This window comes from Limulus polyphemus, unplaced genomic scaffold (assembly GCF_000517525.1).
Source record: "Limulus polyphemus unplaced genomic scaffold, Limulus_polyphemus-2.1.2 Scaffold3987, whole genome shotgun sequence".
Lineage (NCBI taxonomy): Eukaryota > Metazoa > Arthropoda > Merostomata > Xiphosura > Limulidae > Limulus > Limulus polyphemus.
This window is the reverse complement of record NW_013669597.1, coordinates 5,434-27,272: the sequence shown is the minus strand read 5'-3', so window position 1 is coordinate 27,272 and position 21,839 is coordinate 5,434. Positions and strand designations below refer to the sequence as shown.

At 33.0% G+C, this 21,839-nt stretch overlaps 1 protein-coding gene across 1 annotated transcript in view; it reads left to right on the top strand.

Moving 5' to 3' along the window:
• Positions 1-20,858, top strand: part of LOC106470412 (tryptophan 5-hydroxylase 1-like) — a 28,808-nt gene extending 7,950 nt beyond the window's left edge. Inside the window, exons 5-13 of the mRNA XM_022399002.1 lie at positions 1,969-2,036; positions 8,671-8,721; positions 11,906-12,004; positions 12,955-13,001; positions 16,279-16,414; positions 18,456-18,582; positions 19,214-19,309; positions 19,602-19,735; positions 20,579-20,858. Of these exons, the coding sequence (XP_022254710.1) occupies positions 1,969-2,036; positions 8,671-8,721; positions 11,906-12,004; positions 12,955-13,001; positions 16,279-16,414; positions 18,456-18,582; positions 19,214-19,309; positions 19,602-19,735; positions 20,579-20,687 (867 nt within the window). The 3' untranslated portion in view covers positions 20,688-20,858. The remainder of the gene's footprint in view (positions 1-1,968; positions 2,037-8,670; positions 8,722-11,905; positions 12,005-12,954; positions 13,002-16,278; positions 16,415-18,455; positions 18,583-19,213; positions 19,310-19,601; positions 19,736-20,578) is intronic.
• Positions 20,859-21,839: the final 981 nt, after the last annotated feature.

Below are 21,839 nucleotides of genomic sequence, written 5' to 3'. Positions count from 1 at the left end.
AGTATTATAATAGACATTGTGCGGATTGCCTCTCAGTGGCTCAGCAGTAAGTCTCCGAACTCACATCGTTAAAAGCCAGGTTTCGATACTTGTGGGGTGCACAACACAGAAAACCCATTGTATAGCTTTGTACGTAACAACAAACAACCAATCGACCGTATCGATTTTAAGTTTTTAGTTGAAAATCGTTTATTAACTGGACTTATAGAGTGACTGTTCTTTATAAAGATTTTATAAAGTGTCTTCTGTATTCTTATTTATACATAAAGAACATAACTCAGTGTAATATGTACAGTGAAATACACGAGGGCTATCTGCGCTAGCCGTCCCTAATTTAGCAGTGATAAACTAGAGGGAAGGCAGCTAATCAATACCACCCACCGACAACACCTGGGCTACTCTTTTGTCTACGAATAGTGGGATTGACTCCACGGCTGAAACGGCGAACATGTTCTGTGACGGGGATTCGATTCCGCGACCCTCAGATTGCCCTAACCACCATGCTATGCCAGGCCCAATAACTTAGACATATGTTTTAGCAGACTCATTGGACGTGCATTTCGTACGATTATTGTAAACCAAACAAGGAGAGTAAAACGTGATTCCTTGAATCCTTTGCGTGACGTATTTCTTATAATGCTCATTCACGGAAGGACCTTGGTTGTACTTCTTAAATATCTCGTGCATCTTCCTTGACGTAGAGATACTACTACCTATCTTATTTCCCTACCATTTCCTACGTCCATGACGTCGGCATGCTGTCATGCTATTTGAGGCATAACACTTACAATAATAATGTGTTGTAGCATATAGTAGCCTCCTTTCTGCTCTTATCAATAGTGGTAAATTTTTCTGCAGTGGCGTCTTCCAGGAAAATAACGTTTTAACGGGAAGTGCAAGAAACTTCGTACAATTTTACGAACTCTGGTTTTTATTTTCTTACCATACACTTGAGGCACAAAACAACCTTTCAGTTTTACAAGACAACATTTGAGTGTCAAGTACGTTTCCATAGTCTGATGTCATAACTTTCTCTAAAATCTGCATTTGCTTATATCTATCATCTTGAATTATAGGAAATGTTTGAAAACTGTATGTTTTGTAATTCGTCGTCTGTGTGCTATTGATGTTATACAGTGGGCTACATGCACTCTATTCACCGCGGAAAATCGAACCCCGCGTTCTAGTGTTGTAATTCTTCATCTATGTGTCAATCCAGTAGCAGATGTTATAAATAGATTTTTTTTTATAGTTAACCTACATATTGTGAAAATAAAACAAGTAAACAAATTCAGTTTGAAAATAAATGGATCACTGGGGGTCAACGATAAGCTTGAGGGCTTATAACTCTAGAATTTGAGGATCGATCCCTGTGGCAGATAGTCCATTGTGCAGTTTTGCGCTAAACAAAACAAACAATCATAATAAAAGAAATACATCTTAAGCTAAGAACAGTGAAATAAAAAAGAATGTTTTCTTTAGAATAGGACTTAGCGATTGTAGATCTGTGACTCATGTTCCATTGTCAACAAATAAAAAAAGTCGTTCTCAGCATTTTGGGCCGCACGTGGTGTTGATGAATTGACTCCTTCTCTTGTCTATCGCTTTAAAATTAAGGTTCTAACATTATTTGCGCGAAATTAAACAAATTTTAAAGTGCGCGTAGATTAAAAAAAAAACACTCTAAAGGGTGATAACGTGCACAGGTTCAGCGTGTTTACCGTATAATATCTGAAGTTGTAAACTATGAGAAACCAGGTGAGCCCTTTACAGGTTTAACAGTACAAAATAATCCATTAAGAATCCATTTTTCAAATAATTCAAAAATTGAAAACTTAAGTCATGTTTGGTAGTTTCAGAAGTAATTATTTCTTATTTTCTTGTTTTCGAATGCCGATCTTTAATTGTTATAGTTAACGTGCCTTTTTAACACAGGCTAACTTGCAGATGTGATATTTTACTTCGCAGGGTTTTAAAGACAAAATATACAGGGAAAGGCGAAAGAAGCTTTCTGCTCTTGCCATGTCTTACAAACAGTAAGTGAACCTATAAGAAACTAAGCCTAAACATCTATAAAATAAGGCAGAAACAATTGTTTTCTATTTGATTTTTATCGTGAATAATGGGAATTAAGGTAGAGTGAGTTTTTTCTAATTTGGCATTAAGTTGCTATCATACCATTGCCGCTGTAATCCTTTTGCTAACCATTCACCTATTCATATATATATATATATCTTAATAATATATTCGCACTTTGACAAGCCTGACACCGTTAGTATGTTCATTTCACTGTTTTAGGGTGCTTATTGACATCACACATTTACAGTTAGTGCAGTTCCATTTTTATGTACATATTTATTTATTTGTCAGGAACGGATCCAGGATTTTCTAAAGGGGAGGGGACAAATGAAGGGATATCGGAGAGTCTGATATGAGGTTGTAATCTCTATTAGAAGCTGAAGAAATTTTGAAATCATAAATCTTTCTAAGACTAATTAATAACACTTTAAATTGATTTTAGCCAGTCACTCCCATTGGCTAATTACAAATAAGAAATCAGAATGACCAATACTTTCTGCTACCATCGAAAAAATCTTTTCCTTCATTTACGGAGCTGAGTGTTAAGACCAGGATCTTAAAGTGTCCATTGGAATCAAGTTATATCTAGTGCTGTTCACCATTAGGCTAGAGATAAAGATGGAATGATTGATAGTCATACCGATGAAAAGGATTCTTTGAAAGACCTGTGGTGGATTTTAAACCGGTCATAATATTTTGTAAGAGAATATGTTTACGGCTATTTTCCCCATTTTACACATTACAGTCGGTCCCAAACCCTTTCCATACAGTTATACAAGCATAAACGATACCAGAAAACAAATAAATATAATATTTGTATCTCTTGACATTCCATTTTTCCTATATATTACTATGCTTCTTTCATTTTTGATATTGGAAAGAGGTGTTCTAATCCCCTTGGATCTGCTACAGATTTGTTTTAGCTCTTAATTATTGTATAATGTTAATTTAGGGGTCTAAACTAATTTGATAGAAGATCTTAGTGCAAAAAAAAAATGTTGTCAATCTTAAAGTTTCTAGTCTAGAGCATTTGTGATATCTTATACATTCTTAAAAAAAACAATTTTACCTTTCCTTTTACACCAGAATACTTAACATTAGTAACAAGTCATGAATTTTCGATAACGTAAATATATTTATCTAAAAAAATTGAGTGAGATTTTATAGACCTTATTCCTTAGTCATTTTTGTCCATTTCTTGCAAAAATCAAATTTCTGGATTATACAGACTTGTTTTTGTTTTCCTCTACTCTTTGCGCACTCTGTTAAGGACATAAAGTAAAAATATTTAAATATAAAATCAAAACATCGACTCCAGGCAATGTAGATTTCAAAATTAATATTACATTTATAAGATTTCCCAGACATATATATAACTACATTAGTGCACCGTCCCTTAATGAGTCAAATATCTAATCTAAACTATTATTTCATAGAAGTCTGTTTGTGTGTATTTGTGTCTGCTTATAACTGGCGAACTGTTGGAATGATTGCGACCAAAACTGACATGTTCCCTTAGCTCCTTCCGAGGAGTGACATAGGAGGACTTTGACGTTCGAATTTTACCCCTATGTCACTCACGGGGCCCATATCTCTTCCTCATGTTTTGAACAGGTACCGTTTGCTAGATGATACAGACAAAGAACTAAAAGTAGAGGCAATCTTTGGTGGTGGGTAGACATCCTTATTTGTAATTTCATTCACCTCCAGGTAGTCCACATAGAAGTTATCTATCCCTCTTTCTTTTTCATAAGTATAAGAGATGATACCCAAGTAGTAGTACTCGGTTCTCTTACTCCTTGTTTCTTCAAAACTTCAGCCTGTTTTAGAAGTGGGAGTCATCTGGCTAACTGACATATTGAGGCTGTATCACCAGTATCAGTCTTACTTATTTGTTTGACCTAAGTCTCGAGGTCCATGGAAAAGGTATCTTGATATAACAATAGGAAGCCATCATTCAAAACTCTGATTTTATAGCACTTATAAGTGGGGTAGCAATCTGCCCTTACGTGAGGATTTGACATTGGATTTCCTAAATCTTGCCTCAGAGGTGACTATTTCCTTCTGATGTTATTTGGTGTGGAAGTAATACTTGTACAGTTTGACTTCTTGCAATGTTCCATCAAGACTTGACAAAAATGTCATTGTTTGTTGTGTTCATGGCCCTAATATTGACATTTTTATTAATTAGATCCATGAGAGTTCTTTCAACCATTACTCTACAAAGACACATTAGAGTGCTTTATTCTACTACACTACAGTCAAGAGATGTACATTTATTTATAATAAATCGTGATATGAATATTTCACTTCTTGGTGGTACAATAACTGTCATACTTGTTATCACTGTAAATTCAACCACTTGTATAGTAATTGTCATGTAGTGCACAAGCATTTCGTGGTCATAGACTTTGAAACTGATTGAAGCTGTCCTAATCTCACTTATGTCTACTCATGGAGTCAGTTCCCAATATACACTCTTCCTCTATAGGACTCACACATCAGGAGGTGTAGAGAAGCTTTTTACAATAAGGGTAATTTCAAACTTTCCTGTTGCTGGAACATTATGTCCACTTGTATTTTTCATCAATTCATCTTCTTTCTTCATCTTTGGAGGCAATTCCTCATCTTTCCTTACCAAATTGGATCAAATTTGTATAACTATAGAACCAGTTTTGATCAACAAACTAGTATACTTCTGGTCAATAAATTCGTGGACTTATGAATTGATTTATTTAAATAATAGCTTTTTATCCCATTTGAGGCAGAAGAAGTATTCTCAGCTGAGTGTTTCTCCATAAGTCAAACTAATTCCCGTTTTTCCGATGTGTAATTAGCTCTTTGTCGTTTCTTTGAACCGATTGGGCTCGAATACTCATCATTAGGGTATTATTTCCTTCACTTGTTAACAATTGTTGATTCTTTACAGTCTCGGCTCTAATAACCAGCTTTCTTACACTTATAAGAGTTCAATATTTCTGGTATCCTTTAGAAGGAGCACTTATCCCATATAGGATTTACATATGTCCTTTCAAGTCATACTTGAAACATCAATAAATTGTTATGTGCTTCCTCCATTCTGCGTAACCAGTTGTTTAACTAATTCTTTCAGTTCTTTTACACTATCATCAGAGGGAGTTGATGTTTCAATAATACTTGATCTGATGATTCCATAACTTCTAGATGGTGTCTTTAATAGTTTATTTGTAGCATTACTTGCAGGGCTTCTTTTTAAAAATGTAAAATTACTTTGCTTCAAACTAATTCTTAAATACTCATCTCTTGTAGCATCTATAAGTTGGTCACATACCAACGAATCAATTATTTCACCTGGAGCACCTGGGTAAGAAATTGGGCAAGCTTTCCAAATTTTCTTCCATATCCTGCTATGGAACTTTACTTTGTACATTTTCTAACAGTGTGTCACTCCAAACTTGTTGGTAAGACAGTTATCAATGCTTCGTAGTTGTAATGGCTGTAAATTGGAAGGTAACTTAATGTTGTTAAAGTTGGTTCTTAAATGGGCAGGAAAATTTATAGCTTATTGTTCTGCCTATTCACTCTGAATATTATTTTAAACTGAGCCTGATATGGATCTAATCGCACCTTTTCATCATAGTTTATTGGTTTGTCGATTCAGCAATATTGTTGAACTGACCAGCTAAATTGTGGAACTTGATTTATTAATGACATATCTGGGGTAGTCTAGGAAAGTTCTACAGTCACAGATGGTACAACAGCAGCGGTAACAGGTGTAGACCAAATAGTTTTTCTTATTACATATATTCTGTAGTAAATGGTGTTTTACATTGAAATTTTTGGACAGATGCAAAACTATGAGTGGCTTTAGTGGTACTTGTTGTTACTCAGACTTATTTTTGCTCTTAATTCTTCTTAATATATCAAGTCTCTTTCTTTTAACTCCTCTCTTAAATTCCCATCTCTTATCTCTTGATCTTTTTTTAATTTTCTATAAATGTTTTCTTCCTTTTCTTCAACATTGTTCTAATTTTCTGTTTTATTCTTCTTGTTTTTCTGTTAATATTTTGTCTCGCTTTTTTGTTTTTCTTTAAATTTTCTGTCTCGTTTTTCTTGTTGTTCTTTTAATTTTCCTTTTCTTATTGATCTTTTAGTTTTATATCTCTTTTTCCAAAATTTCTAAGTCTTTCTTATTCTTGACCTTCTTTTAATTGTTTAATGATCTCTACCAAAGTTTCGATCTCGCTTCATGATCGAATTGTCATCTTGAAATTTAGTCCAGTCAAAGTTCTACTTTATTCTCAACAAAATAATTTCAATTGTGATACTGTAAGGTACGCTATCGTTGGGTAAATTCTTTTGGATTATTTCGTAAAAATAATGTCAAGTTTAGTCCATGTAACAAAGAAAATTAATTTATTTCCTCAATAACGTTTGCCATAGACAATATTCACTTTGCCACAAGTTATACTTAAGAGCCTAAGTTCACAAACAACATTTTAATAGAAACTGCGATGCTAATGTACGCTTAATTCATAATATAAGCACCAACTCTTAACTGACACTGAACTTAATAGCTCACTAATTACTCATGAACTAACTGTTTTACTGATTCTTGCATTTATATTGTACTCTTATTTCTCCATATTGCACGCAATTTCCAGATTATACAGAGGCCTTAACTTTCACGAATTTTCTAAATAAATTACATAATCATCATTATCAATCCCCTATAACAAATAAACACTTAAGTAAAACAATGAAAATATAGATTACAACAATACCAACATGACTTATATTATTGCTGTAATGGTAAAGTAAAAATTACGTCCAAGCTAGCTCCTAATTCGCCGCATCAAACTTTATCCAGTTTAACTCAGTAATGATTCTTAGTTGAAGTAAGATTCAATCTGAATGTGAATTTATTTTATAACATAAATAAAATAGTGCAAGGTGAGAAATATCAAGTTCCTTTGTTTTGTTGTATTTATGAGTTATCATCTACTGTTTGAACTAAAGCAGAAATTTGTATTTTTTTTGTTTTGCTTAAGCCTTTTCGGGTGCATTTCACATATTTTCGGGTGTTACAATAATCCAAGACACTTACACTTTGATTACTATTGTTTAACTAGACCTATAAAGAGATGCAACTACTGCAGGGAAGTAAGATGCAAATCAGGATAATACTAATATTATAAACATTATCAAGTAGACTACATAGAATTGAATAATAACACGTGTTTAAGAGCCGTTTGCAGCAATGACACCAGATGTTCTTTCTCATCCATCGCTCATCTGACATTTTTTAAAGAATAGTTATTTATTTACGACTAAAACGTAAGTTTAACTGCTTCAGCTGAGTAGAATTTACGAGAGATAAAGGATCCCTTGGTCACGGTCTCCAGATGTTCACGTTGCAGCATTCAGTTCAACATTTGCTACTTAACTAGGCATGCTTACTTATTGGTGTAACTACCCTTAGTGGCGAATAATAGCGAAATATGGCTACTTTAAAACGCATTTTAAAGAAGATTTTACAGTTTTCCCAATAAAACTTTGCAAGTGTGCCCAATTAATTTTTCTCTTCACATTTATACCACTAAAAAATAAAATACTTGTACCCATTTTTTTCCGTGCTGTAGAAAACTGGGTTACTGATAATTTAGAAATTTTCTAAAAAATTCACATAACTCCAGAATTCCAAGAACACAGAGCTGGTGAATGAAATTTCTAAAGCTCTTCTAGAGGTGAATAGTGTTCAAGAAAAAGTAAAACATTTACCATTTTTAATCAGGGAGAAGGGTATAAGCTTGCATTATTATGCATAATGAGAAAACTATGTAAACATAAAATAGATTTGTTTCTTCTTTTCCTTTTGTATTATTTTAACTACAAAACTACTCTTTTTTTTACTATCTAAACAGAACCATCTTTGGCATAGATGTAACACAAGCAAGGTTTTCAGGCATGAAATAAGTTTATGTTACACTATTCTAAAGCTGTAGATGTGCAGTTGAATTCCTGTACTAGAAGTAAGATAATTTTCATAATAAATTAAACAGAATTTGCTATGTTTAAATTATTTTAATCTGTTGAGCTATATAATATGAATTACTTACCTATTTTATAATTTTGTATTTTGCAATGATTACTTTTTCGCTGTATCAAGATATGTTGTATGAACAATTATTTGCTGACAAAATATCTAAGATTTGACATAAACTGCAAGTATATAAAATACCGCACAAAATTTCAACTAATAAAAATTAGGAAAATTACCCAGTAAATTTCATGCACAAAATGAAAATATGGAAAGAAAAACTTTATCTAATTTTACTGATAATGAACAAATATGGTATAAATTTATTAACATAAATCTAGCCCTCAGAATAGTAGACACTGATAAAGAAAACATCTACCATAATATTAGTTTTCAAACTAGAACGACGTATAACGAGAATGTAACTCCATAATAGTACTACTAATAGAACTGAAAAGATTAAAGACAGGGAATCTATTATGTAAATCATGTTTACTTAAACAATTTACGTCACATGTAGTAACAAGAAATGCTTTATAACAAGTTTATAAGGAATTTTCTCATTGTTACAGTGGTCAACCAATCCCTAGAGTTGAGTATACCCAGGAGGAAATCGCCACTTGGTAAGAAACTTTAAGAAAAAATTTGGTTTCATGTAAACAAAATTAGCGAACCAGAGTTTGTTTTTGATATCAAATAAACTAATTCAGTGAAACAAAGTTGATGTTTGATATTAAATAAACTAATTCAGTGAGACAAAGTTGATGTTTGATATTAGATAAACTAATTCAGTGAAACAAAGTTGATGTTTGATATCAAATAAACTAATTCAGTGAAACAAAGTTGATGTTTGATATTAGATAAACTAATTCAGTGAAACAAAGTTGATGTTTGATATCAAATAAACTAATTCAGTGAAACAAAGTTGATGTTTGATATCAAATAAACTAATTCAGTGAGACAAAGTTAATGTTTGATATTAAATAAACTAATTCAGTGAAACAAAGTTGATGTTTGATATTATATAAACTAATTCAGTGAAACGAAGTTGATGTTTGACATCAAATAAACTAATTCAGTGAGACAAAGTTGGTGTTTGATATTAAATATGATAATTCAACGAGAAACCTACAACAGTAATTGAAGAAACCATTAGTATTTATGAGTTTTTTGAGTAAGATGTACTCTACTCTTTTTCTTAACTTTTCTTTCATTAACAGTATTGGTTAGATGATTTAATATATATTTATTTTTATTATTATTATTTATTTCATTATTATATTTGGTTTACAAAGATAATTTTGCATATGTATTATCTCTCACATTATCAACATGAGAAAAAACGTTGGGCTGCTAATTAATGACTGGAGATTGTTGGATCTCGAGCTTGGGTGTATACGTCCCAACAACTTGCATGAACTGAAAGATATTCGAAACACATTAATACAAAAAAGAACAAATATTTAATGATTCACAGTAAACTATATAAATTAACAATACTCCACTAACACAATGGGATACAATATGATATAATGGACAAAAAATCATGTGTACTTTGAAGTTTTAAACGAAATGTATAGAACCTGCAAGAGCTATTGATGATGCTAACAGAAAGAAACAACAACATTCCTGTTGGTCAGTGTGCTCCCCCCCCCCCGTAAGCTATAATAAAATAAATGAAACCACTAAGTAAGATTAATCACAACATAAGTTAAAATACCCTCACATCAATGTATTTAAATACACTAGAACTGTGAAATCCAAGTCTATACTTGGAGTTACCAACAAAACAAGTGCTCCTAAAAATGACTGTAACAATGGTGGAACCGATACTCCACTGACTACGCTTCATGACTTAAAATGAAGGTAAATATAAAACTCGTTCATGTCGGGCGAACGTAAACAACTTCAGCGCGGCCTTACCAGAGCTTTAAAGGTCCTTACTTTACACAGAGTGAAAGTAAACAATAAATGGAATTAAACGTCGTTCACGGAAACTTTAGAAGTTCTCCTTAAATATAAGAAAAGAAAAGGTACCAATCTGCAGAAACACACAATTAAGAGTTTTTGTTATGTTAGAGAAAAGAAAAATAACAGATTCTGCTGTGCAAGTTAACGGAGTATAATGACTTACGACAATCTCCGTAAATATATGTAAATGTATTTTTAAAATATTGTAAAATCTGTGCAAAAATCATCTCTCTCAGACCACAACCTGTTTTAAATATGTCAATAAACCCTTAAGTTCCTGACACAAGAAAACAGTGACTGGTGCCTGTTAAATCACTTGGCCAATAGGCAGTGAAGATCAGGGGCGAGTTCATCGAAACGTTTGTTTGATCCGCCAATAAGAATAACTCAGTTCGCTATTTAAACACCACATTGTTGATACTGTAAGAGAATATTCACTTATCCCAGTTTACTTTTAAAGGAAAGTGAAAATCAGAAATTCACTTAAGCACCATTGTATTCCATTCGGGGAACTATGAAAAATAACATAGTTCTGAAAATTATACGTTGCAGTTAAAGAGATGGAAACTTTTTGTAAGTCCGTGTACTATACATTGTTTGCTTAGTATATGGATTTAAGACTAATCTCAATTACCTTAGCTGGCCGAATCTTGTGAGATATTATTGGGATTGCGGCGGAAAATATCAATCAATGAGGGGGGCGTCAAATTTATTAAGTAATACGCTGTAATCTTTATACGTAAGATCGTTAGAACAGTATATATTTCTTTTAACTGTGCTCATTACTTGCATGATATTTAGCTCTGATTTATGAATGTTGCTTCTTTTGATCAAAAGTTAATATCAATTAACTTAATAATTCTATGAGTTTTTGTTTCAAGTCGAAAGTGGGATTAAATTTCGACGAACATATAATCCTATAAAAATGTTATACTACTTACCGATACTTACTTGCATGGTGTATTTAACGTGGAATATGGTTTAGATATTTTAGTTTTGGACTTACTTTTTCGTGCAAAGTTACACACTGGGCAATTTGAACTCTGTCCACTGCTGGGAATCGAGCTCCGGGTTTTATCATTGTAAGTTCGTAAACTTACCTCTGAGCCACCGGTGGACTTTCAACTAGCAATGTTTGATTACTAAAACAGTAACTTTTAAAGTTACTGTAAGTTAAGAATATCATAATTGTTTTTCAAGATTTGTTAAGACGACTTTGGTCTCATGCCATCTAGACACATACACAATTCAAAAACAATTCTATAAATAACAAATTGGAAGCTTTATAAACATCTATTATATTTTGTTGAAATGTTTGACAAGTAGCTTTTGTTAAACGTTTTGTATTTAGATATATTTAGATCCTGTAAGTCCATTGTATTGTAAGATTACTATATCCAAAAAAAAATGTTTGAAGTATTATTTCATTAGAATATTTTTGGATTTCGTTTTGGCTGACCAGAAATAACATTTTCTTATAAGTCTGGTCCTCCAGTGTGACAGCGTAAGTTTACAAACTTGCAATGGTGAAGTATACGGTTATATTCCCGTGGTGGAAAAAGTGCAGATAGTCCATTATGTAGCTTTACGCTTTAAAACAACAGCAACTGACGACTCCATACTTCTGTCTTCCTACGCTAGAGTTTTGGCAATATGTGATAAATAATCTATAAACATTTACAGAATGAGTATATTTTGACCAAATTTCGAAGTCTCGGTGTTTGGTTAAAGATTCAACTGTTTTATATCTGAAAGTCAACATTATTAAGCAGGTTTTCACAGCTAAGATGATGAATTATGTGGAATATAAGCGTACAATGTCTTCAATTTTTGCAGGGGAAGAATTTTTAAACACCTGAAACAGCTGTATCCGACCCACGCTTGTAAGGAGTTTTTAGAAAACTTTAACCTCCTGATAAAGTATTCCGGCTACAGGTAAGCAATTGTATTCAGATATTACCAAAACCACCATTTAGATGTATCCATATTATCAATTACAACATTTTTTTGAGAGATTAATAAAAGCTGCTAGTTATTATTTCAACACACACACACACATTAAAATATGTTATACTTAAAATATATGAAACGTCAGTATCATGATAATTTATATAAATATTTTAATATACTTATTCTACTTTAAAATGAATGTATTATTTTTTTCAATTAAATCCGGATGTTAACACGTATACCTAAGACAGATTTACAAGTAATATTTTTGTTGTAATTTATTTTTTAATATTCTATCTTGTATTTACATATACATTTTTATACATTTATTTGAACTCGACGGTTCTCTAAGCTATTATCGTAATATGGTTTTACTGTTTTAAAATATGAAGCTTAAAGCTTTGCTTGTTTATTTATTGTTAAGCACAAAGATACACAATGGGCTATCATTGCTCTGCTCACCGTGGGTATCGAAGCCCGATTTTTATTCTTATAAGTTCTCAGACTTACCGCTGAGCCACCAGGAGGCAAAGCTTAAAGAAATCTTGTAAACTTCATAAATAGATAAACAAACATTTAAACGAGTATATTATAATACGTTTTTGTTTCTATTTTGATTGTGTAAAATCAAAAATTATATGACAAACTAATACAATTAGGATAAGATGGGTCACCCGGGTATAAAAATTCTTGGTTTAGAAAATTATCATCCGACCGCAAATTAGTTGGGATTAAAGTCGTCACGAAGAAGAAGAATACGGTTAGGATAAGCTAGAAATTAAAACAAATAATAACCATAAGTTTTAAAGTTTTACATTAAGAGAAGTATTGAATTACTTGAGAAGTGTGAGCGTTGGCCTTTAAAACATTTTATTATGAAAGATGCAAATTACGTGACGTCCCTTGGAATGTTACCATGAGTTTTGTTTTTTCAGGGAAGACAGTATTCCACAGTTGGAAGATATAAGCTGCTTTTTGAAACGTAAGTTGTGTTTGTCGTATTTGAATTAACAAAGTTAAAAACAAGCATAAAATTATAAATCGAATACATTAAAACAATAGAAAACTTGATTTGGCTTTCAATGTCTTCGCTCTTTGGGAAAAAAACAACAACAAATATTTTGCCCATGGAGCTACGCAAGCAATCATAAGTACCGTAGTACTTATAATAGGAATGGGTCGGATACACAATACATGCAATACAAACTATTTACTCATATACACCTTTAACATCCAAATAGTGCATCTTCAAAATTATTTGAGAAACACCCTTAGGCGATAAACAAACCACATATCAAATTACAAGTCATAGAACCACTTGAGAAAGTCAGCATAACATATACAAAAAATTCATAAAACCACAAATTTCTCAATCTTGCTGACTGACTAACATTGTTGAACGCTTCTAGCTGTGTAACAAACACATTCACCATAGTTATAAGTTCACCAAATAGAACAACAGCACAGGGACCACGTGCTAGTGCTAACGTGAAGTAAATTATCAAATTAATTAACCAATTTACCAATATTTAGTACATGCACACAACCACAACTAACACTACATTACCCAAACTATGTTGCACACCATATAATGTGTGGTATCACATGTACAGCACACATGCACACACACAATTTGTACACACACCATAAGTGAAGAGAATGCACACCATATAATGTGTGGTATCATATGTACAGCACACATGCACACAACCACAAACCAACACTACATTACCCAAACGATGTTGCACACCATATAATGTGTGGTATCACATGTACAGCACAGATGCACATACACAATTTGTACACACACCATAAGTGAAGAGAATGCACAACACACACACACATACACCATTATTTGCACATATCATAATATTATTGTGCACACCCACACTGATGATATACATAAAGGATATCAACACAAATCAATGAATGTTGTATACGATCATGTCACCCTGTATAAAAAACTTGCATGAACAAGCGGAAAAAATTATAAGTGTAAGAATGGGTGCACTAAAAAATGAGAAAACAAGGCAGGGATGTGCATGGTGTAATAAGACTTCCTCTGTGCATCCTCACAAGGGGGAGTGTCCAACATCAGGTCCATTCCCACTTCGTTTTCCTGTGTTCATTATATCATACAACTTATGGGTACATACAAAAGTGTGTATATGATTCTTCTAGTTTTATATAGATAGTAACGAATCCATGATGCAATAAACAGGAACCTCTTAGAATTTTTATCATTGTGTTGTAATTCACCTATATAGCTAATGTACGAAATCCTGTTGACTTCTCATGCAAAATAAGGGACAAGTTGTAAAGTAAAGAAAACATACAAGTTATGAGTCCACATGAATATCTAATTCTTCTGGTGTCGTATAAACAGACTTTACAGTACATTTATTTCAATAATTCTATTCACAGAAATCTCTAGTCATTGTATGATAAACATAACTAAGTTTGATAAATTTAGTCCACCTGGCTTATTGTATACAAGCAAAAATACCCGTCCCCAGTGACGAATTTGTCGAATAAAATTCACAATGGTGAAGATATGCAAAGAAAAGTGTACACTAAAACCAAAAAGTAACGGTATGTTTTTATCTTTATCTAGTTGAAACCATAACATTGAAGAAGGCTGAAAAAAAAAAGAAAAATATAAATTAATTCGTCCACATTTATTATTACACACCTTTAAAATGTTTACAGATATAATTTACTGAAATATTAGTTGACTTTTATAAATATGATTTCTATATTTCTCTTAAAATAATATCAAAGAATGTAAAAATTTAAAACGTGTACATTATTCATGTTGCACTAAACTTAATATATGTCAAGTATTATACTATCAGAAGTACAGGGGTGGTTACGATCTATGGTACCGATACAAGGTTGAGTTTAGAAGCTTTATAGATCCTTCTTACTCTACCGATGGTGTTGTATGTAATGGACCTGCATGGTTAATGACTATTGCTTTGAAAGGAGGATTTTGTACAATAAACTAAGGTAAATGTTTTCCCTGTTCTATGTACTGGACTTGCATGGTTACAGACTATTGCTCTATAAGAAAAAAATTGTACTATACACTAGATCAATGTTGTTCCTCTTTTCTTTGAATGCTTTCCAAACTATATCAACCACGCGCGGATAACGACTTCTGAGAGCCTGTTTGAGCAGCTTAGAGGCACCTTAGTCCTTGGGATTTTTGATGCCCGCAAATGGTATAGCATGAAATCGGTGTTTCTTCTTGCATTCAATCCGTAAAAAAAAAAAAAAAATATTTACTCGCGTTATAGTGTTTTCAACATGTTAGCCTGATAGTATGCTGAGTTCTCGTGTTATTCTTTTTTCTTCTGGATCTTCTAATAACTAGCTTAACCTATAATTGCAATCACCATAATTATTTTGGAAAACTTTCATGACATATTCTGTGTTATATTTGAAAAGTAATTTCACTGGCAGAAAATAATACATCGCTCGAAGGTTTGCAGATATTTTAGCACTCATACGTTCCTTTCAATGTGACAATGTACTTCCATGCCAGATGTTGCTCATACAGCTGTTTACAGTTTTTTTATTCTGTTCTATGTGAATTATTATGTTCACACTTCTAAGGAAGGTTGCTATTTTAGCTGCAGTAGACTGCCGTATTTTTGAGTTATTTTTGGTTATAAGCGATTATACTGCCGTATTTTTGAGTTATTTCTAGTTACAAGCGATTTTTCTCTACTAGTCGGTCATAGTGTAGCCTGTTTTTTTGTGTTTGTTTTTTCATGCTGGATTCACGCTTTCTATTGCTTTACTAATAATGTTTAACACTACGATAGCCATCCCTTTTTTTGAAATGCCTCCCAGTAGCACAGCGGTATATCTATAGACTTACAACACTAGAAACCGGGTTTCGATACCCGTGGTGGGCAGAGCACAAATAGCCTATTGTGTAGCTTAACTACAAACAAACAATTATTTGAAATGCTAAGATTTTGTGACTGGCATTCTTTTATAATTGCAGACAATTTTGTAATGTAACCTTTCCAGCAGGGACCACATTTAGGTGCCATCTGCACTTTCAAATAATCACATTTCAACGGAATTGCAATAAGAGGGTCAGGTCTTTAACCTGTTTAGTAACAAGGCTAAGGTGATAACCAGGGACAACGTGATTAACATAGATCGTAAACAACCTTCTAAATCTGGAAACAGTAATTAGAAGCTCCTACCAAATGTTATTGATATTGTTTTGTCTTTGACCACAGGACGAACGGGATTTCAACTAAGACCTGTTGCTGGCTATTTGTCATCACGCAACTTTTTGGCTGGTTTAGCTTTTCGACTATTCCACTGCACCCAGTATATACGTCACAGTTCGGATCCTTTCTACACTCCTGAACCGTAAGTTCAATACGAAAAACTTATCACCACATTTCAAGTGTATTTTATGCTTTAGCTATTTTTAAGTTATAAATTCAACTTTAGATTAAGAAATTTGAATATACTTGTATAGTTGGAATGTTTGTTTGTTTTGAATTTTGCGCAAAGCTGCACGAGGACTATCTGCGCTAGCCGTCCCAAATTTAGCAGTGTAAGACTAGAGGGAAGGCAGCTAATCATCACCACCCACCGCCAACTCTTGGGCAACTCTTTTACCAACGAATAGTGGGATTGACCGTTACATTATAACGCCCCCACAGCTGAAAAAAAAAGAGCGAGCATGTTTGGTGGGACGGAGATTCAAACCCACGACCAACAGATTGCGAGTCGATCTCCCTAACCACCTGGCCATGCCGGGCCTAGTTAGAATAAAGTATGAACTAAGAAAAACGTACATGATAGCAATTAACCTTGTATTTGAATAAAATGTGATTTACTGTTTTATTTTAAGCCTTAAGTGGATGGAATCAACAAAACAAAATGCCATATACCTTTCTTTAATTGTTGAAATAAATACCTTAGGAACATAAACTTCTTAACGTGACATCGATAATGTCTGCTAATAACAATGACATAACCAAGTATTCTCCTGAAATTATATCCGAGTCTCAAGAAAAGAAGCTAAATAAAAGGAAGTGAATAATTCGGAATTTATAAGAACGTTTATTTTTTAAGTATTTTATTGCCTTAATAACTTACCTTGTAATATTTCATAAATGCTTTACTCATGGGAAGATTTTTGTTATGTGAGAACCACAGCTATACAAAGCGCGCTTAAACGGCATGTATCAGAGATACATTTTGTGCTTGGCGTCATGTAGGTAGTGTGATGCCTGCTAAAATTTATCATAAAACTTCACAAACAAACTCGGAACCAAAGATGTGTTCAGATCGGAGATTTAGAAGTTCCACGACAGGGATATCCCTTGTACTGAATGGTATCGGAAAACAAAGGAATATGAATATGCTTGATACTAAAGACCATTCACAAAGAGACCCGTAACAAGTCGTACCTCAGCCATGGTACGAAAATTGCGGCATTTCGTAATAGGTGAGAATCCACGAACACAAAGGTCAGTGACAAAAAGCTGTTCCACAAGTTCTAGGCAACAACATGCACACAAATTACTTCGACGACATTCTTTCAACCGTCAGATATCTCAAACACCTGGAGAATGAAATGGGTATTCTTGCTATTCTTTACAAAAACATACTGGTCAATTCTTCGGATGCAGTTTTTATGAATTTTTGTACGATCTGATTATTGAAATGAGTACTGGAAAACCGTCGTCACAGCATACTAGGCGGAATATGGAATGTCTGCAGGTAGAAAGGGTGCTTTGAACATGATATTCTTACGATAGAATCTATTGCAATAGAAACTACGCTACATGGGTATTTTCAAGATGCATGGTCATCAGATAGAGTGTGATTGGACGTGGCGACAAAGATTGTAATGACATGACGAGGCTACAAAAACACTTCCATATAACATATTCAACCTCTGTATTAGCATTCCCCGAAATAAACTGATTATTTATTACCAATTCTCCAGTAAAGAGTTGTACAGTGAATGTTAGTGTTTGCTTCATTACTCCTTATAAGCAAATCTTTTTCCGAGTCTTTGATGTATCTGCAGGTAGTAAAATAATCTTCAAGTGTTACTTAGTGGATTATGAATAACATTTTATAATAAAATAACCACCAAAGTCACAAACAGCAAGAGAAAGTTATTACATTTGTGAAATAAAGGAGGAAAGTAAGTAACAGTGAAATTTCAAAGTACACAAAAAAGAAATCGAAATAACCTGAAATGTAAAGCACATTTTCTCAGTTTTGTTTTACTAAAATTGTACTAAATTTTACAATTATTTATATTTTGTTTTCGAAAATAATCCTATTTCATCTGCTACTGCATTTTTCAACAATAAAGAATGTCAGAAATAGTAAGGTTTGAAAAATACTCTCTCTGTTTATTGTCTTTTGTTTATTCTCCTGCTAGTGATTGTTGCCACGAGCTTCTTGGTCACGTGCCTCTTCTGGCAGATCATAATTTCGCACAGTTTTCCCAAGAGATTGGTTTGGCATCTCTAGGGGTTTCGGATGATGAAATAGAGAAACTGGCAACAGTAAGTTTTGATGACTTATTTTTTATGATTTAATTGTATAATATAATTTCATGTATCTATATATAAAACTCAGAATCTCTCTTCTGCTTGCTTGTTTGTCCGCCACGTTCACTGCGCAGGTCACACTTCCCTCATGTGAAGGCGCGCAAAACGACAATTTTCGTATATTATGTAATGTATATGTTAACGATAAAATTACCGGTTTGGCTAGCAGACGAGAGACACGTATATCAATATATATTACTATTGGTTAAAAATGACATGTTGCATTGCGACTAAGTTAAATATATTACTTACCAGTCCGACTTAGTTTCTGATATTGTGTCGATGTAATGAACTTTAAAATATTTAACGTGACTAAGTTTAATATATCACATGTCAGTGTGACTGAGTTCATGATATTATGTATCATTGCAACTGAACTAAGGATATTACGTGCCAGTCCGACTAAGTTAAAGATATTTACTGCTAGTTTGACTGATTCACGATACCATTTGTCAACGTGACTGGTATCGTGAACTCAGTCAAACTAGCAGTAAATATCTTTAACTCTTTTTTCAACGTGACAGAGTTAAAGATATCATGTGTTAAAATATTTCTTTCCATTAAAGATATTTTCTTATTTTGGTAGTGTTACTTCTTCACAGTGGAGTTTGGACTCTGTAAACAGAACGGCGAAATGCGGGTATTCGGTGCTGGTCTTCTTTCTTCTGTCGCAGAGTTACAAGTTAGTTTCTTTTACTTTATTACACAACTCAGTTTTTCTGTACGTTAAAAACTACTTGAACATGTAAAGAAAGTGAGTTTGTATTTAACACAACTGCAACTAGATCTATTGATTTACCCCGCTATTTGAGCACAGTAAATAATTCAATTTTAAACGGTAACCTAGATATATAGAATTTATGTTCTTGATCATCTATTAAAAGTTTCCATTTGTTATAAGTTATGCACAATCCACGAACTTTTAATGATAAGTGATATGAACTAATAACATTCTGTCCATTTCATTTTTACAGCACGTGTTATCTTCCAATGTTAAGGTTTTGTCCTTTGATCCCGAGCTGACGTGTAAGCAGAAACCCATTATTACTTCATTTCAGAAGGTTTACTTTTACACCAACAGTTTTGAAGAGGCCAAAGAGAAAATGAGGTAACAGTAGATGTCTGAAACGTTACAGATTTGTTAAGGAATTTTAGATTTTGCAATATAAACACATCCATTATAATGGTTTCATATAGACCATTACTGTCACAGTATTTTTTATTGATCAATGACAGAACGGGAAATTATATTTTTGCGTTTGGAGCCTAACGTCCAAAGCACTCTCGTAAGGTTTGAGATAAAATGTTCATAAGAAAAGCCATAATATAACATGCAAGTATTTATTTAATAGATAAGTTAAGTTTGTTTTTTGTACTATGGAAGGAGATTTCATATCCCCACTTTTCTGCGGGAGATAATCGTGTAGTTAGGGTATGAATAGAGAAGTGTCAGTTTCGAATTCAAAATCGAAATATTAACAGTCCTAACTTTCTTTCCCCTTTTTTCTGCTTTCGTTGTCGAAAATCATTTATAATATCGGTGTGAGCAGAGATAATATTTTACAAATTTTGTGTTTACTCGTCTTACTCCCGAGTGAGGTTTGTTCCATCTACGTTTTACTACTTACCACATACTATTGTAAAGTTTCGTTGATTAGTGTCCTAATACTTGAAAAGAAAATCAAAGCATCGAGGTGTAAATATATATAAGATTGTTTTGGTTTTTTTGCGATAATAAAGACTTTTTTTAACTGTTTGCATGTTTAAAAAATTTCAACTTTTAAACAAATTTACATTAGAAATATTTTAAATTGATCGTTATCATAGTTTCTTACTGACGGTTCCCCAAATTTATCATATTTCTAGGGGTTCGGATACTTATTACTATTGTTTCTATGTTTACTAAATTTATTTTGTTAATCAATTTATCTGCCTACTTTCTTTTTTCCAGAGAATTTGCCAAAACCATTAAACGCCCTTTTGGCATTCGCTACAGCCATTGCACGCAGACTATAGAAATACTATCGAACACTAGGAAGATAAGCACGTATGGTGAGTGAGTGCTGTGTCACGGTGACATGAACTCTGAGATGAATCGAACTATGAAGTAGTGTTTATGTTTAAAGTAAACAACTGGAATTTAGTGAAACAAATTAGAAAACTTCTGTGACGTGCTGAAAATATTTCTTTATTGATTTCATAGATTTCAAATAATTTACGTTTCACTAGAAATATAGTTTTAAGAACAATAGTTTAATTAAAAATATAGTTTTAAGAACAATAGTTTAAGTTTAATTAAAAATAAAATTTTAAGAGCAATAGCTTAAGTTTAATTAGAAATAACGTTTTAAAAGCAATAATTTAAGTTTAACTAGAAATATTGTTTTAATTTTTTTTCTGTCTAGGATTTTGTTGCTGTTTTTGTTGACTTACTAATGTTTGTTCAGCCTGCAGAAAAACTAATCGCTTCTTTCTAAACTTACCCCCACCCCCAGTGGCTCAGCTTCAAGACCGAGGGCTGACACTGCTAAAAGCTAAGTTTCTATACATGTGATGGGCGAAGCACAGATAACCAATTGTGCCCATTGTGTAGCTTTGTGGTTAACAAAACTTTATAAATTCATTACTGTGTAATCGATCTACCATAAAGAGTAAAATCAACTTTGAAGTTTACATATATATAATATTGTTACGTCTCTGGTCGTTAGTTAATTCTTAACGAACGATTCACGCACTTTACTTTCTACCGCGCTTAACTCAATTGTCCGTCTATATCTTCAGTCTCCTATTAGATTGTTGCCGTCACTTTATTTGCCGGCTTATATACTCTAAGAGCGCCATTCTAGCAACCGCAGGAAAGTTCAAAAAGTTCCTCGATCTTTCTAAATACTCATTACATGTTACCAGGGTCACGCGACCTCCGCTGTCGTAACACTGCCCCTTCCTTAGTATTGTTCGTCCCGAACAATAGCCACTTAAATTAAACCAATAGATAATTAACAATAACTTAATTAAATGTACAGAATTTACAAATACAAAATTAAAATTCAACAAAGTCTCTTAATTTTATGGGACGTATCTTCTTCCGTACTGGTCTCTGTCTCATTGGCTTCTGCTTCACGTAAAGTTCATCTGCTCCATCAGGAAATGTCCTATTATCGGTAATAGTACATCAGTGGTAGTAACTTCATGAAGGGTTTCATTGTTTCCCT